This window comes from Bidens hawaiensis, unplaced genomic scaffold (genome assembly GCF_021521415.1).
Source record: "Bidens hawaiensis isolate Kalapana, Puna unplaced genomic scaffold, B.hawaiensis_p1.1 tig00026837_1, whole genome shotgun sequence".
NCBI lineage: Eukaryota > Viridiplantae > Streptophyta > Magnoliopsida > Asterales > Asteraceae > Bidens > Bidens hawaiensis.
In genome coordinates, this window is record NW_027494319.1 from 124,469 (window position 1) to 142,646 (window position 18,178).

At 35.2% G+C, this 18,178-nt stretch overlaps 1 protein-coding gene across 1 annotated transcript; it reads right to left on the reverse strand.

Moving 5' to 3' along the window:
* Positions 1-7,660: 7,660 nt before the first annotated feature.
* On the reverse strand, positions 7,661-8,167 carry LOC143574082 (uncharacterized). The gene has a single exon (XM_077058800.1). The coding sequence runs from the start codon at positions 8,165-8,167 to the stop codon at positions 7,661-7,663; it is 507 nt and encodes a 168-aa protein (XP_076914915.1).
* Positions 8,168-18,178: the final 10,011 nt, after the last annotated feature.

The following is an 18,178-nucleotide window of genomic DNA, read 5'->3' on the forward strand; positions in this document are numbered from 1 at the left end:
CATAAAAGGAACATCACGTAATATCTATTAAAAGAACCATTACTATTACTCATACTATATATATTCTCCATAGAAGGAACACTCTATATGCTTTCCATAGAAGAAACCCTATATATATATATTATCCATAGAAGAAACACTATACTATCCAAGAAGGATCACTACACTATCCATAGAAGGAACACTATGCTATCCATAGAAGGAACATTATACAATATCCATGGAAGGAACTCTCTATATATATTATCCATAGGAAAAACAATGTATATAAGTTATTATTTAATGTCCAGTTAAGGAGCTAATCACTTCCCTCGGCAATACGTGCAATATCCGAAGATCGTTCACGTATCGACAAGCCTTCATCTTTACATTACATACATTATTCATATCTATATTTATAACCTGATAGTACGCGCAATATCCGAAGATCGTTCATGTACCGACAAGCCTTTATCTTTACATTACATACAATATTCATATCTATATTTATAACATGACCGTACGTGCAATATCCGAAGATCGTTCACGTATTGACAAGCAATCATTCGTATCTATCACATATATCATACATGGCATACACTTACTATTTAAGGTAAATCTATTAACTGTCACATCGAGTATACACACAGCCCCGAAAATATAACAAGGAATGGGGCTAGAAACTCACCTGAACTCGGTTACGTTCACAGTTAATGGTAATTCCATTCTTGAGTTGTGCACGGCTAACTGTATAACAATTACGCGTATCGATTATCTATCACTACCCATATCACGTTTCTAGTCTAATTATAACCCACAACAAACGAAGGTCCGGGGGCAGCGCCCCTGGCAGCGGGGTTCTAGGGGCGGCAGCCCCTAACAGGGTCCAAGGGGCAGAGCTCCTGGCTGGGGTCGAGCTTAGCTAATTGACGAGTAACGTAGCCTGCTTCGTAGTCTAATTAGGATTTTAAATTATTATTTTATTCTCCCACTCATTCGTTATAGCGAATTAAGACTGATTCGTTATCTGAACGTAGCCTTCTTCGTGGTCTAATTCGTTATAAGAACTTAGCGAATTGGTGAGTAACGAATCACCTGATTCGTTATCTGATTCGTCATCTTACATGATCTGATTTGTTAGATTAGTTCGTTATCTAATTCGTTATCTTGACGTGACCTGATTCATTATCTTAACATAACAAACTGGGTGAGTAACGAATCACTTAATTCGTTATCTGATCATAACGAACTGGGAAACTGAGTCGTTATCTTACCATGACGAATTGGTTAACTAATTCATTACCTTATTATAACGAATTGCATCAATCTTATCAAGACTTTGACTTAGAGGTCAATGTCAAAATTGATATGAACAATACACAGTCAACAGTCATAGGATTTCCAATTAATCCTCATTTCTTGATGAAATATCACAAATCTGGTATCAATGGATTCGCCATACCAGCGCCAACAAACCCTAACCATCTAATCCTTCATATATCGCGTTTCCACAGTCCGATTTGTTTATTTATAAACCCGATTGTTCATTTAACAAATTAACCCATCAATTGTTAATGGATTTTAGTAGGATTTGTTGTGTTGGATTCTTTTTTAACATACTCAATCAGATCTATGATTACCTAAACGAATCCGAACCTAAATGAACGATTTCTAATTATAATCATACCTTAAACGAGTCGGTTTACGGACACGGTCTAGTCTTGATATCGTTTTGGTTCGTCACGACGATCTGGCACCAACAAACTCAGGTTTTCACCTTCGGATCTCGGCTCGGGTTATAGGATAATGTTGTGTGTGGTTTTCAAGGTGTAGGCTATGGTGTAGAGATGGATATTAATGGAAAGGATTAGGGTTTAAGGGATATTTATATTCCATTAAGCCCATGGACCTAAGACCCATCTTTCCTTTTTGGTCTATACTAATTACCATTCAATTGGCCTACTTAACCTTCCATCTCTATTATTTTATTAAGTCTCTACTAAATCAAGTAAACTTTTCCATCATAGTTAAATAATATATAAAATATTATTCTTGGAAATTTCGGGATGTTACACCGAATAATATAGAGGGAGAGAGGGTGACGAAAATATAATGTCAGGTTTTACGTTATGTTGTATGATGTTAAATAGCCTCTCCATATATTTATATACACCCAAACTGAAACCCTTGATTAGCAAGAAAGGGTAATTTTGTTCATCAACAATTACCTAGCTAGTATAATAATAAGGTATAGTTAATTTAACTTGATCTATTTTTTATAAATGATCATAATGACCATATATAAATATACATATCCATATATTTATTCTTACATAGTCCCACTTGGCCGAATAATCATTTATTATGAGCATTAGATTAGTCTGCAGATCTTAACACTCATTTTAGCTTTAAACTAAAACTTGAGCAGAAATATACTGTTATTAAATTAAACATCAGCTAAAGACCCCCATTAATCATATTGCAGTCCTTTTTTAAAACCTAAGTAATTATGATTAAAATTTTATAAGTAAGCTCTTCAAATATTTGATTTGTATAATAATTTGGCTATATGTCATTACGCATGCATAACATATTAAGAAACATACAAAATCAAAACTGAGGAAATTTTATTAAATAAATGTAAATAAGAACAATATGCAATTAAATAAGGTCTTCGGTAAATCCCATATTAGCAACATGTTCTTCAAAAACTTTAGGTGGGAGACCTTTGGTCATCGGATCCGCTAGCATATTATGTGTACTAATATACTCAATACAAAGTTTATTTTCCTCAACTCGTTCAAGCATGAACAAATACTTTGTATCAAGATATAAACTAGCTCCAGTCGAACTGTTACTATTCGAGAAATTAACTACAGCTGAATTATCACAATAAAGCTTCAATGGTATAGAAATGGAATTGTCTAATTTGAGTCCAGAGATCAGATTTTTAAGCAACATTCCACAACAGATCGCATTATAAAGCGCTATATATATTCTGCCATCATAATGGAAGTTGTCGTTAACGTTTGTTTATTACTCCTCCATGAGATGGGCCCGCCTGCTAACATAAAGATATACCCCGAAGTGGACTTCTTGTCATCTTTGCATTTAGCAAAGTCATAATCAGAATAACATACCACTTCTAAATTATCACTTCTTCTATAAATCAGTTTGTATTCTTTCGTCCTTTGAAGATATCGAAGCACCTTCTTAGCTACTTTCCAGTGTTCAAGGCCAGGATTAGTCTAATAATGGCCTAAGATTCCAGAAATATAAGCAATATCTGGGCGAAAACAAAATTGTGCATACATAAGGCTCCCGACTACTGATGCATAAGGTATCAATCTCATTTGCTTCTTTTCAACCTCTGTTTTCGGACATTGGAATGCCCCGTAAACGTCTCCTTTAACTACTGGATCTGCAGTTGGGTTACAATGTTGCATTTTGTAACGAGTAAGGACACGGTAAATGTAGGCCCTTTGAGATAATCCTAAGATCCCTCTGTGTTTGTTTCAGTGAATTTCGATGCCAATAACATAAGAAGCATATCCGATATCCTCTATGTCGAAGTTACGCGAGAGTAATCACTTCGACTCATGCAACATGTCTTAACTATTACTCGCCAATAAATATCATCTACGTAAAGGACAAGTATAGTAAACTTACTCCCACTCATTTGAGGTAGGTGCATTGACCCACTTGATTCTTTGCAAAACCTTGTTTCTTCATGACTTAATCAAACTTTAGGTACCATTGACGTGATTATTGTTTCAACCCATATATTGACTTCTTGAGCTTACAAACTAGATGTTCTTGACCTTTAGGTTTAAAACCTCCAGGTTTCTTCATGTACGCCTCTTCGTCTAAATTACCGTTAAGGAAAGCGGTTTTCACTTCCATCTGATGCATCTCTAAATCAAAATGAGCTACTAGGGCCATAACGATCCTTAATGAATCTTTTCGAGAGACAGGTGAAAAATTCACTTGATAGTCAATTCCCTCTTTCTAAATGTAGCCCTTTGCAACCAATCTCGCTTTATAGCGTTCAACGTTCCCATTTGGATCAAGTTTTCTTTTGAACACCCATTTACATCCTACGGGTTTGACACCGTTGGACAATTCTACCAAATCCTAAATGTCATTTTTCCTCAGGGAGTCAAGCTCATCAATCATCACTTTATTCCATGCAGAAGACTGATCACTGCTCATGGCTTCACTATAAGAGATAGGACCATAAGCTTTCCGGCTTCAGCTTCAGTCAGGTAGGTGACATCATCATCAAATTTAGTAGTAGGGTTGTAAACGAGCCGAGTCGAGTCGAGCAAGAGTGTGCTCGAGCTCTAACTTAATCGAGCTGGCTCGTGCTCGGCTCGTTTTCTTTATCGAGCTGAAAAATCGAGCTCGAGCCGGGCTCCTTTAATTTATTTATTTTTTATTTGACAAATTTTGATATATAAAAGACAAAAATTATAATTTTAACATACATATTATATAAAATTTATAAACTAGAGAATTTATATATTTATATGTTTTATTTTAGTTATTCTTTTATAAGGTTTTAGGTATCGAGTGTCATAATATATGTATAATTTTATTTATTTATTTCTTGGTATGCTGTTAAAATATAGAGATATTAAAATTTAGGATTTAATCTAAACGAGCCAACGAGACGAGGTAACGAGTCGAGCCAAGACCGAACCACAAGCCGAGTTGACCCTGGCTCGAGCTCGGCTCGTTTAGAAATCGAGCCGAGCTCATTTAGAATCGAGCTTTTTCGAGCCTAGCTATTTTCGAGCGAGCCGCGAGCCACGGGCATTTTGAACAGCCCTAGTTAGTAGGTCTTCTAGACCTGGATGACCTCTTGAGTTAATTAGAGGGTTCAACATTGTCTTGGTTTTGAGTGTTTGATGTGCCTTCATTTTCTGTTATAACAGGTTTCGAGTGTGGAGACGGTGGTGTAGAAGGTTCAATTTCATGGGGTACAAGAGGAATAACCGGAGTTATAATAATCGGCGAGTCTCCCCCCTCATATTGTATTTCTTGCAATTTTTCATAAGGGTTGGTACTGCTCCCATTGATCTTGTAATCCTCCAGGAACACGGCACACTTGGTTTCTACAATACGAGTGACATGGGAAGGACAATAGAAACGATAACCCTTTGAATTTTCAGGACACCCTATAAAGAAGCAGGTAACAGTTTTAGGGTCAAGTTTCTTTAGGAAAGGGTTATAAAGTTTTGCTTCAGCAATACAACCCCATACTTTCATATAATTAAGACTCGGTTTCCTTCTTGTCCAAAGTTCATAAGGAGTTTTAGGGACAGACTTAGAAGGAACTCTATTGAGTATGTGAACGACTGCTTTTAAGGCTTCAATCCATAGAAATAGAGGTAAGTTAGTGTTGGCTAAAATACTTCATACCATATCCATAAGGGTTCGATTTCTTTGTTCAGCAACATTATTTTGCTGAGGGGTACCTGGCATGGTATATTGGTTCACGATTCCATGGCCCTTACAAAACTCGTAAAATGGACTAGGGGCAACTTTTATTCACCTCCTCAGTATGTCTTCCGTAATATTCACCTCCTCTATCTGATCTGACAACTTTTATTTGACGATCTAATTGTTTTTCAACTTCAATTTTATAATCTTTAAATGTTCTAACAGATTCAGGTTTTTATTTAATGAGATTCAGGTACATATATCGGGAATAATCATCTATGAAAGTGATAAATAAAGTATGTCCAGCTATATCAGAAATGGGGTAAGGACCACTATTATCAGTATGAATGAGTTCTAATAAATTAGAGCCCCTAATGGCGCCTTTCTTATTTGCTTATTGTAACAACTCGGATTTTTCAAAATTTATATTCTTTATTAAAACCCGACCATTTCAATGTTCGGGAACTTTTATCGCGTCCATCGGATAAATTAACTATTATTATTTAATTAGTTATAATATATATATATATATATATATATATAAGTATATAATAACTTAAATATTAATATTTGGATAAATATAAAAATCAAGTTAACTATTTATATTTATAAAACTAATAATAATATTTACAAAGGAATGTTTTAATTTAACTAATTGTTTTATATAATAAATCTTGTTATATAATACTAAATTATTATAATATTGTTTAACTAGTCGCCGTAATAAATATTGACTTAATCGTACCCGTTACTCTCGTTCTTCTAGGCTTTAACGTTTGCGTGTGACTTTTCCTGTCTTCTCATTATCTTAATCATCTTTTGTTCGTCTTTGAGGTGAGTACCACATTTCCCCTTTTTACTCGTTTTTCACGTTTTGGGGACATATGCGTAAATAATATTTCTTATATATACTTATACTCAAAACTGCAACTTTGTCTTATGTGTTAACAACTTATACCTTACTTGTTTATGTGCTTATTTGCTTTGTATGCTTCCGCATTCGGAGAGGTCCAACATAATCTCAGTCTAGTATGATCATACGCCAGTCTTTATAGCTTTGTGCTTCTCGACATCTCAGTTATACTTGCTCATTTGGTTATTTTGTTATTCTCATATGATTTGTTGCAAATACATATTTTATTTATACTTTGAACTGGTGTGTTGCTCACTCAACCTTGTGTTGACAAAACTATATTATTTTCAACGCATATGCAGGTTATCGTTTGATGTGAAGTACAAGGTCACTTAAGGATTTATGCTAAAAGAAAACTTAATGTGACTTATTGTTGTTGATTGATATATGTACCTTCGTTTATTTGGATTTTTGTAAAGATGATTATTATTTGAAATTATTAAATAGATATTGAAACTTATATTGTGCATGATAGTAACCTTGAGAGCTGTGACAATCAATTCGCGCTCAGGCATTTCCGCCGTAGGTTGGGGTGTGACACTTATGTCATTTTGCCTTTAAGTAATTTGACACATGTTCCTAAATCGGTGAAAATTGAGATGTGGCAAGACTTCATTCTTCATGAGGCGGGCTAACCGGTCTCGTGAGATGTGGCCTAAACGTTGATGCCACAACATATAAGAAGTCTATAAGTCTCGTTTCTCTTTAATCTTTGTGAGTGATTCATTAATATTATATGACAACAAAGATTTAGAAAAATTATCATCTAGTTCTAATCAATAAAGACCACCATCCAAAAAACCAAAACCAAACACTTGAGAATTTAAAGAAATAGTAAGTTTGCCATGACCATGAGAAATGTCAAAACCGTCCATGTCTAACTTTGGTCCTAATACAAGATTCCGAGTAATCTCAGGAATATATAAGGTATCATACAGTTTAACACATAAACCAGTTTTCATTATTAATTCTAAAGTTCCCACAGCCTTGACTTCAAGTTCTTTATCATTCCCCAGTCTTAGTGGTCTTTGGTTTCTTTCTAGCTCCCGGATTGAAAGGAATCCCTGAGTAGAATTGGTCACATGAAACATAGAACCAGAATCAAACCACCATGTATTAGCATGAACAATTAAATTATAGGACTCAAGTATCATAAAGAGATCATTACCTTTCTTAGCCAACCGTTCCTTAAAGTCTGAGCAATCCTTCTGCTTATGAATGTACTTCTTACAGAACTTGTAGAAAGGCTTTTCAGTGGTGTTCTAAGAGCTGAATGAAGCACCTGTATTAGTCTTCTGAACTTTAGCAAACTCCTTTATTGGATTAGTGTTCTTCCTCTTCTTGGAACTGGTGGCAAGGTAAGCAACTCCGTTTGTTCTTCTGGGTGTTGTAATTGATCTTGAAAACTTCATAGGCAGTTGGAAGAGAGGTCATGATGAAGTGCACCAGAAAACCATCACTATCCTCCATGTCTAATCCCTTCAGCTTATGGGCCATGTCGTTCATCATCATAATGTGCCCACGAATGCCACTCCTTCCATCATACTTAGTAGTCACCAGCTTGAGAATAAGAGTACTAGCATGCGCCTTAAACGTTCCTTCTAATTGTTCCTCCACATAAGCCAGATAGATTTTAGCATTTTTAAAGTCTGGAATGGATCCTCTTATGGGCATGCTAATGGAGTTTTTCATAAGCATTAGAAACATGCGGCTGTATCTCTTCCATTTTTCGAACAATAAGTGCTGAGCAGGAGTGCTTTCAGCGGTTAGTGCTGGAGGTTCATCCTCGTTTAGAGCAAAGTCAAAATCCAAGAAGGCGAGATTAAGCATAAGAGAGTTCTTACATGAAGCAAAGTTATCTCCAGTTAATGATGTGATTCCACCATTCAGAGTTGTTATTGGAATTTATATGAGAATGTTAAGATACTATACTAGAAGAAACTTAGAGTGAACTAGGGGCAAATCAAACTAATTCAGGCATAGAAAAGAACCATTTAAATTATGAAGCTGTGATAGTAAATGTTTATTATTAACATCAAAAATAATATACTACTATAATTAAAAAGTTCTACTTAAATAAAAAGTAAATCACCTTTAGGCAGAATTAAATTTTATTTAAGTATATGTGCAAAACAATTGTAACACATCACCTTTCGGCAGAAGTGAGACAACCATTTTAATTATGCACGAGTTAGTATTGTTTGATATAGATGTATCACATCACCTTTGGGCATAAGTGATACATTTAAATCATGTTTAAGCTAAACTAACACAGGTTGTATTTAGACTTGAATGATATTTTAGATGTATCACATCACCTTTGGGCAGAAGTGTACATCATCATTCATTCAAGTTAAGTTTTTTATATGTTTTGTAAAGTTAATTAATATGTATGTTTATATTTTAAGTATTTACAAAACATTGGTTTGGTTAATAACAAGCCAACTATTAGTGCAGATCGAACTCAGTGTTCACGATAAAACTTTAATCTCGGGAATTTGAGTTTTCTGGTTTGATGTGTTTTCGGGTTTTTGTGTTTTCGGAAACTTAGTGTTTTCCGAAAGCTATTTTAACCGTAAACACATACACCCATAAGTTGATGAACAGTTACTTGATAATGTTTGATATGAATTTTTAGGGATTGTTTATTTATCCAAGATTTGATTATTTTCAAAAGAATTCCTTTATTAAGTTTCCAGAATTCAAATATATTGGTCTAAATTTTAATCAAAATTTAGTAAAACTTCATAACAATCCAGATCTTGAGCCAAATTATATTATATTTTCGAAAAACTGTGATGAACACGAAGATTATTAATTTATCAGATTTCGAAATCTGTCAGTTTATATCAGATACGAGTTTTAAAACCGAAAAATTGTTAGGGCTTCTTATATTCAGATTTTAATAACAAAAAGAATAAAAAATAAAACGAATTAATAAAAAACCGAAATTTGTTAGGGTTTATCAGGTTTTAGTCCATGTCGTCTGGTTTAGATCCTGAGTTAATGGAAGACATGAAGAGCTGATTAATCAACATCGCTCTGATACTACATGTTGATCAATTCTTCATGTATGTAATATAAAACATGAATATTATGATAAATACAACTAAAACATACCTGTCATAGCAGAGAAAGAAGCCACGACTGATGTGAAAGATCCAGACGACATGATAGTCAGCTTTATCGAGTTCTGTAAGGCCCCGTTACCGGTACCCTACATTTGGTGTTGGATTTACTCATAAACGCAGTTCTAAATATCAGAGTTAATTAAAACTTTACGCGGAATATAAAACTTCAACCATAAAACATTACATAACTTTCAAATCTTGTCTTATCAAACATTCATAGTCATTTAAAAACAAAACATAGTCTTTAAAACATCATAACATTCCTTTGAGACGCCAATGTCTTCAATTCGATGCCATGTGTCCTCATCAAGCGAACTGCCTCAATCTACTCACCTACGTGCATACTAAAAGTCAGCTACGCTGAGTGAGTTCTAATTAATCACACATTATACAATACATACACTTACCTTCAATTATGCATCCGAAGGTACATAATAATTATTTTACTAATTTTCCTTTATTACATAAGTCATATATACGTTCGTACTTTAATACTTTTATACTATATAAATTACTGTCCTTTTCTATCTCAGATATTATTAGGGTCTGGTCCCTCTTTCCTTTGTCTGTCTCAGATATTATTAGGGTATGATCCGTTTCTTGTCTATCTCAGATATTATTAGGGTCTGGTCCTTTTTTACTTCTCTATCTCAGATATTATAAGGGTCTCGTCCTTCTATCTCAGATATTATTAGGGTCTGGTCCCTCTTTCTTCATCTTCGTACATACCGTCTTTACATACCCATAAGATACATACTTTCTTTATTCATTCATACATACTCATATATTGTACATATATCTATCATACACATTCATCTATCATAAACATACCTCCCTTGTTAGCATGTGCAATATCCGAAGATCGTTCACATACCGACAAGCTTTCATTCACATTTAAGATATACATACATAACATATAAACCATATAAGGCATACACTTACCAGTTAAGGTAAGTGTATTAACTATCACATCGAGTATGCACACAACCCTGAAAACATAACAAGGAAATGGGGCTAGAAACTCACATGAATGCGGTTACGTTCACCGTTTATGGTAATTCCTTTATTGAGCTGTGCACGACTAACTGTATAACAATTACACGTATCAATTAACTATTACTACTCGTATCGTATTTCTATCTTTATATAACCCACAACGAACGGGGGTCCGGGGGCAGCGCGCCTGGCAGCGGGGTTCTAGGGGCGGCAGCTCCTAGCGGGGTTCAAGGGGCAGAGCCCCTGGCTGGGGTTAAGCTACTTCGCTATCTGATTGGAAAATTTTTATTTTCATTAACTGTCTTAACACATTTTCTATTAGGATTTTAATTTACTTTCTAATTTGTTAACTCATTCTTCATAACGTATTAAGTCTGATTCGCTATCTGATTCGTTACTGAACTTAACTTAAGCGAACTTAGTTATTGGCAAGTTAACATCAGCGAACTGCTACTGGCGAAGTTAACATCAGCGAACTTAGCTACTGGCGAAGTTAACATCAACGAACTTTGCTAGTAGCGAACTTAACCAGTGGCAAACTTAACATCTGGCGAACTTGCTTGCAAGCGAACATGCTGGGCGAACTTGCTGAGGCGAAGTTAACAGCGGCGAACCTAGCTGCGGCGAAGTTGCCCAGCTGCAGCTACGGCTCATCCCAAAACCCCTATAATCATTCCGTTTTAATGTGTAATATATTGATAAGAGGTTAATAATTCTCGCAAACGTTCCCGTGGCTATTTTTGGATAAAACACGACCCGAAAGTGCATAAAGTTTGGACCTTTAAGATTAAAACGTTCAAAACTAGATCTTAGGGGTTCATTTATTTGAGCCGCATAGGTTTATGAGTTCATCAGCTTCGTTTTAGCAACAAGTTTACAACTTTACGTTTCTTCTATACCCGATCAATCCTTGTTCTAATTTCCAAGGCTAAACGCTTATAAAAACGTAAACTTTAAAGGGTCAAGAACATACCTTTAGTGCTCGTTTGGATCTCGTTTAGCTCGTTTATGAACTCTAGATCTTGTATATAGCTCGTGTAATAAAGATCTAATACAAGCTAACATCCGTTTGGTCTCAAATCTCTCTCGTCTCCCTCTCGGTCATATATGGTGTAGTGATATGTGTGTGTTTTTGAGTGTGTAGAGATTAGGATGGAAAGAAATGAAGATTTAGGGTTTTAGGGTGGTTTAAGAGGATATTTATATCCCCTAAAGCCCATGGACCTTAGGCCCATTCCCTTTAATCCATCTTAATTAGTCCAAGTCCATGATCTTTTCCTTATTAGATGCTAGTTAATATTATTTAACACACTACAATTTAACGCAACTTTCTTTATTTATTATTAGAATATTCTGGATGTTACAAGTTCTCCTTTAGGATGTATGTTAGTGATGGGATTTAGGGTTCTTAAGAAACCGAATAATATAGAGGGAGAGAGGGTGACGAAAATATAATGTCAGGTTTTTGATTATGTTTTATGATGCTAAATAGCCTCTCCATATATTTATATACACTCAAGGGGAAACCCTTGATTAGCAAGAAAGGGTAATTTGGTTCATCAACAATTACCTAGCTAATATAATAATAAGGTATAATTAATTAAATTTGATATATTATTATATAAATGATCATGATGGCCATACATAAATATACATATCCATATATTTATTCTTACATAGTAAATTCCCCAGCAATGGCACTCCATGAACTTCTGCAAATGTTAGTCATATATACTAATTATTATGACGTTAAAATCAATTGATTGGCTAGTTGGTATATGTATGTGTGTAGAAGAGTACCAGGAACCGGAGGGAGATGATTTGATTGACCGCTGCGATAGGAGGCATGGCTTCTGAGATACCATAATGAAATAGCGGTGATGATGAGTGCAACGACCGTACCGCCGATGGCTATTGTTATTCCAGAAACGGTCAGCATATCGATTTGTTTGTATGGAGAAGCGGTGGTACTGTGCTGGTTGGTAGCTAGAGTATTCTAAATTTATAAAGTGGTGACTATTAGTTGTATAAATATGGTACACGCTTTTTTAGTGTACGTACCTGATGGGTTTGATGCTATTCTATGTGATGTGACTAGCACCTACCAATTACTAGGTAATGAATGTATTATATTAGTGGCTACCACTATCTATCAATTACTAGGTAGGTAAGGAATACATTAGTGGTAGGTAGAGGTAATAATTACATTGTGAGACTACATCTATAGCTGGTTGTACGTAATTTAGGACTTTGGGGGTTATCTGATGGTATTTCCTTAGGGAGTCGGGGACCCTCGGATCTTAAAGTACCTAGTTACCTAGACCATGCGTAGCTGGTACGTTTGCTAGCACTATCAATTACTAGGTAGGTAAGGAATATATTAGTGGTAGGTAGAGGTAATAATTACATTGTGGGACTACAGATATCGTTGGTTGTACGTAATTTAGGACTTTGTGGGTTGTCTGATGGTATTTCCTTGGGAAGTCGGGGACCCTCGGATCTTGAAGTACCTATTTACCTAGACCATGCGTAGCTGGGACGTTGTGGGAGGTGTTTTTAACTCAAAACGTCGGGGAACACCCCCCCCCCCAGCGTATTCAGCTGCGTGTTGGTGATAAACATTGTGTACACAGCGTTGGAAAATGACTCGCTTTTCAAAAAAAGAAACAAAACTTAAAAAAAACATATTATTTATATAACTCAACCCATTTTATTTTTAAAAACACAAACACCAAAACTTTCTTATTCTCTACAACTCCTTCACACAAAATTAGAATTTAGTGGATGTTTGGGATTCCTTATTTTCATCAACTTAAAACTTATAAACTCTTTGAAAAGTTAATAAGGTGTTTGGCAAACCATAAGGTCTTATGGATTTTAACTTATGGAGAAGGCAAAATAAAGGGGTTTGGAAAAGTTGGGAGTATGTAACTTATTAACTTAAAGGTTTGATTTACCTATTAAACCCCTCTAACCCTCCAAACCTATTACACTCCTTTAAAGAAAGAGTATCATTTTTAGTCATTTGGGTTTTCCTCAACACATAAGCTAATCCAAACATTTTTTAAAAAATTTATAAGTTAACAAGTCATTTTTCACTCAAGTTGTAACATCCCGTTTTTCTAGTTTCGGTTAATAAATGAAAATGCGAGTTATTATGAGTCGGGCTAGTGTTGGGTTAAATGGATATGGGTTATGGACTTGGGTTATGAAAGAAAGAGGAAAGGACCATGGGCTTAAGCCCATGATCCATAAATATATAAACCATTAATCACCCATTAATCATTCATTTCACAAATATTCCAAACACCACCAAAACACACACTTAAGCTCTCTCTCTAGTTTCTCTCTCTAGCCGAAATCACCAAGGAAAACTGATCTCAATCCAAGGTAATGATAGTATTATGTTGTATGAGCTTAAACCCGTTAGATATGGTTACGAAACGACGAGCCGACATCGTTAAACCGTTTAAGTCATGAGATCCGGGTGGAATCGGGTATAAACCGAACCTAAGATGAGCTTAGGGGTCACCCTAGCTCAGATCTGGATCAAACGGGATGAAAAACGGTGAAAAACGAGTCAAAACTCTTTTTTCGCGCGAATCTGCGGTTTTCCGGCGGCGGCGCAGGAAAAGTTAATACGAGGTTAAGGATGTCAGAGAATGTTCTGACATTCTCTGACCTAACCCTAATTCGTTAGTGGGGAGTTAACGAATTAGAGGTTGTTCGCTAACGGGAATTTAACGAACTAGAGGTGATTCGCTTGTAATTCGTTAAAGAAAGCATAACGAACTAGCTTTAGTTCACGTTCAATTCGTTAAGGGAAAAGATAACGAATTACTCTTGATTCGTTATAGTCATTCGTTAAAGGAGATAACGAATTGGAAGGTCCAATTCGTTACATGGACTGATTCGCTACAGGAACTGATTCGTTTAAATAACCAGTTCGTTAAAGGGTCCAATTCGTTACAAGGACCAGTTCGTTATGATAGCCCAATTCGTTAAAGAATCAACTAACGAAATAGATCATGAAGGATAACGAATTAGTTAAAGAATCATGCTTAATTCGTTATAAGAAATGAGATAGCGAATTAGAAAAGAATTTAAAATCCTAATGGAAAATGTGTTAAGACAGCTCGACCCCAGCCAGGGGCTCTGCCCCTTGGACCCTGCTAGGGGCTTACGCCCCTAGACCCCGCTGCCAGGGGCGTTGCCCCTGGATCCCCGTTCGTTGAGGGTTATAATTGGACTAGAAATACGATATGGATAGTGATAGTAATTAATATGCGTAATTGTTATACAGTTAGTCGTGCACAGCTAAAGAGGGGAATAACCGTAAACGGTGAACGCAACCGCATTGAGGTGAGTTTCTAGCCCCACTTCCTTGTTATGTTTTCGGGGCTGTGTGCATACTCGATCTGATAGTTAATACACTTACCTTAGGTGATAAGTGTATGCCTTGTATGATTTATGTATGATGATTGCTTGACGGTGTGTGAACGATCTTCGGATATTGCACGTGCCGTCAAGTAGTAGTTAAAGGTATGATTGATATGTGTGATGTATGAATGATGTATGTATGAATATATATGAGGTATGAACAATGTATGTATGATATGTTGATGGTACGTGAACGCTCTTCGGAGATTGCACATATTGTCAAGGAAAGTACGTAAAGGACAGGTATGTTATAGTAGTACGAATGAAGGGAACCGACCCTAATAGTATCGGCAAATGTAGGGAACCGACCCTAATAGTATCGGTGAATGTAGGGAACCGACCCTAATAATATCGGCGAAGGTTATAGGGCGGAATGCTTTTTAAAACGTATATGTATGAATGAAAGTATGTATGTAAGTACGAAAGAAAGAATGAATGTACGTATGTAAGTAAGTATGTAAGTAAATGTGAAGGTATGTACTTTCGGGTGCATATGTTAGTATGTGGATGTATTGTATGTCGCATGATTAACTAGAACTACGCTGACTTTTAGTATGCACGCAGGTGAGTAGAATGAGGCAACTTGCATAAGACATGGCATGGACTTGAAGAAGCTGGCATCTCAAGGAAGTGTTATGTTATTTTAAAGACAATTTTTATGTTAAATGATTTGTAATGATCGTTAAGACAAGAAGTATGGTTATGTAATGAAATGGTTCGAATGTTTTTAATATTCCGCGAATGTTTTTGTTAACTCTGATATTTAAAACTGTGTTTATGAGTAAATCCAACGTTAAAGTGAGGCACCGGTAACGGGGCCTTACACAAGTAAGTAATCCCAAACACACAAGTTGCACATTACGGTTTCTGTATTTTAGAATCCTTCACACACAATTAGTTGGTGAAAATAAGCAATCCCAAACACCCCCTTAAAAATTAAATGGGTTGGTTTGGGTAAAATGTTTTAACTAAATGGGTCAAAATAAGTCATTTGAAATTCCATCCTTTTATTTTCGGGTCTAAATGGGTCGACAAGTTCAAAAAATGGGTCGATGTGGGTTAGTGTCCTAAGGAAATGTGACAGGTTTCGGATCGAAAAGATTTTTCGTACAAGAAAGGTTTCGACACAAAACGGGTTTCAGATTGTAACAGCTTCGGTTCAGATTTCAAGCCAACACGAGTTTTCACACGGGACGGGTTGGGTTTTGGTTTCTTTTGTTTTTTTGGTCAATTCTGGACTCGTTTTTGTCCGTTTTTCAGTTTCGTTTTTGTTTAGTGTGAATTCTTCTAGTTTCGTTTTGATTGATTTTTCGTTTTCGATTGATGTGGTTCGGTTTTGGCTTTTTGTTTCATTTTCTTCTATTTTTTAGGTTTCCGTTCGAGTCTCGGTGGTTTTTTATGGAACGAGGACAATGTAGGAAACGTTTTAGTGTTTTTACTTTTTCTGTTTATGATTTATATTTGAGTTATAATTTTTTATTTTTTTTGAATATTTTTTAAAGGGTTTTTGATCTTAATAGAAAATGCTTCAAAAAAATAATATAAGAATCATAACTTTGAATATAAATAAAAAAATATCTAAAAAACTAAAATGTTTCCACCTTTATTCTCGTACAAAAAAACATAAATAAAAATAAATAAATAAAAACCTCAAAACCTGGTCCGGCCCAAACCAAAACAACCCTTATTTGAATTGACCCGCTCATGAGCCAAACTCGTTTTGACCCATGACTCATTCGACCTAACCCAACCCATTTTCCACCTCTAATGCTTATAGTTGGCGATTCCTTGCACACCATCGTTTAAGTCCATTGTTAATACTTGTACACGTTCGTATATGCCTTATTGATTCCTTTAACACGACTGTATAGCATCGTTTAGGTCCATTGTTATGCCTTATATATTTTCGTATATGCCTTAATGATTCCTTTGTTATGACTGTATAGCCTAGGGTTTTTTGTATACGGGTGCATAGTCATGATGGTTCCCTTTATACGGTCGTATAACCCCAAAAATTAACCAAACCAACGTTCGTATAACTTACCATTTCAAGACCCGTACAACCCGTTAACATTTCTAATTAACTTTGTCATTTGCATAGTTTGCAGATTATTAACAAGTTCCAACTACAACTTAGGCATAAATGTTATTCCTTGATTTCTCTCAATCTAATTAAAAATCATAATGGGCCAAAACTTATTATTTAATTTGTCATGCTATTTTTGTATGATACCTTTGTTCTCCATATTTGCAAGTATCCAAGTTTACGACGTGTCTTATCCACATTAATTAAAAACACTTCTTGTTTTATATCTTTATTTTAGTAGTATTCTACTTCAATATTTATATTGGATAACATACACACGCCTTTTATTCATCTAAGGACTTACAACATGATCAACAATATGTAAATGAAACTTTGTCAAAAAAAGGCTTAGTAATTCTGCACAAGAGCCAAATTATTTTATACCACATCAAGTTCTCTCTATATATAATGGTTAGAGTATGGAATCACTCACCTTCGCCCGTAGGATTGGGTACGACCCTTTAACTTCTTGAAGTCAACTCATAGATGATTTGCATAGATGATTTTCAAGTTAGTATACTACTACCCTTAGAATACATAAATTGATACCATTTTAATACCATTTATGATATGAGTCTACAATACACTTAATTATGTTCATTACCATTCATTCATAGATATACATCACTCAACACAAGTTTGCATTCTGATTTCATTCATTATTTACAAACTTCTTGATTAAGGCATTTCATCAAACACATATAGTGTACGTGTATAATAAACCTTAAAGCACATAGTTTACAAAACCATTGTTACAAATTATATTAGTCCTTCATGGGCCAAACTTAGTAGCCCATATAAGGAGCCCATTAAGAAATCATGTTTGTTGTTCGTGAATATAATGCACAAGAGTTTGGGAGAATATGGCATGAATGAATATTGTTAGAATGTTTGGCTTCTTCTTCCGATCTCCAACTCTGTTATATGCTATTTCCTATCCCCTTTCTTAATAATTCTTATTGTATCCTTGAATTCCCAGTTGTGAACATATATTGAAATAATTTAAATCATTCCTATTATTTGATTATACCCTATTGTGTTAAAATCATCTCTCTTAAACCATAAGGGTAAAAATGGGAATAATTTTTGAAAAAAAATGGGCAATAATGACTAAAAATGACAGTTTTAGTTTGGGAACAAATTGGAACATGAACCGTTGAGAAAAACAGAAATAATACTGCATGCATG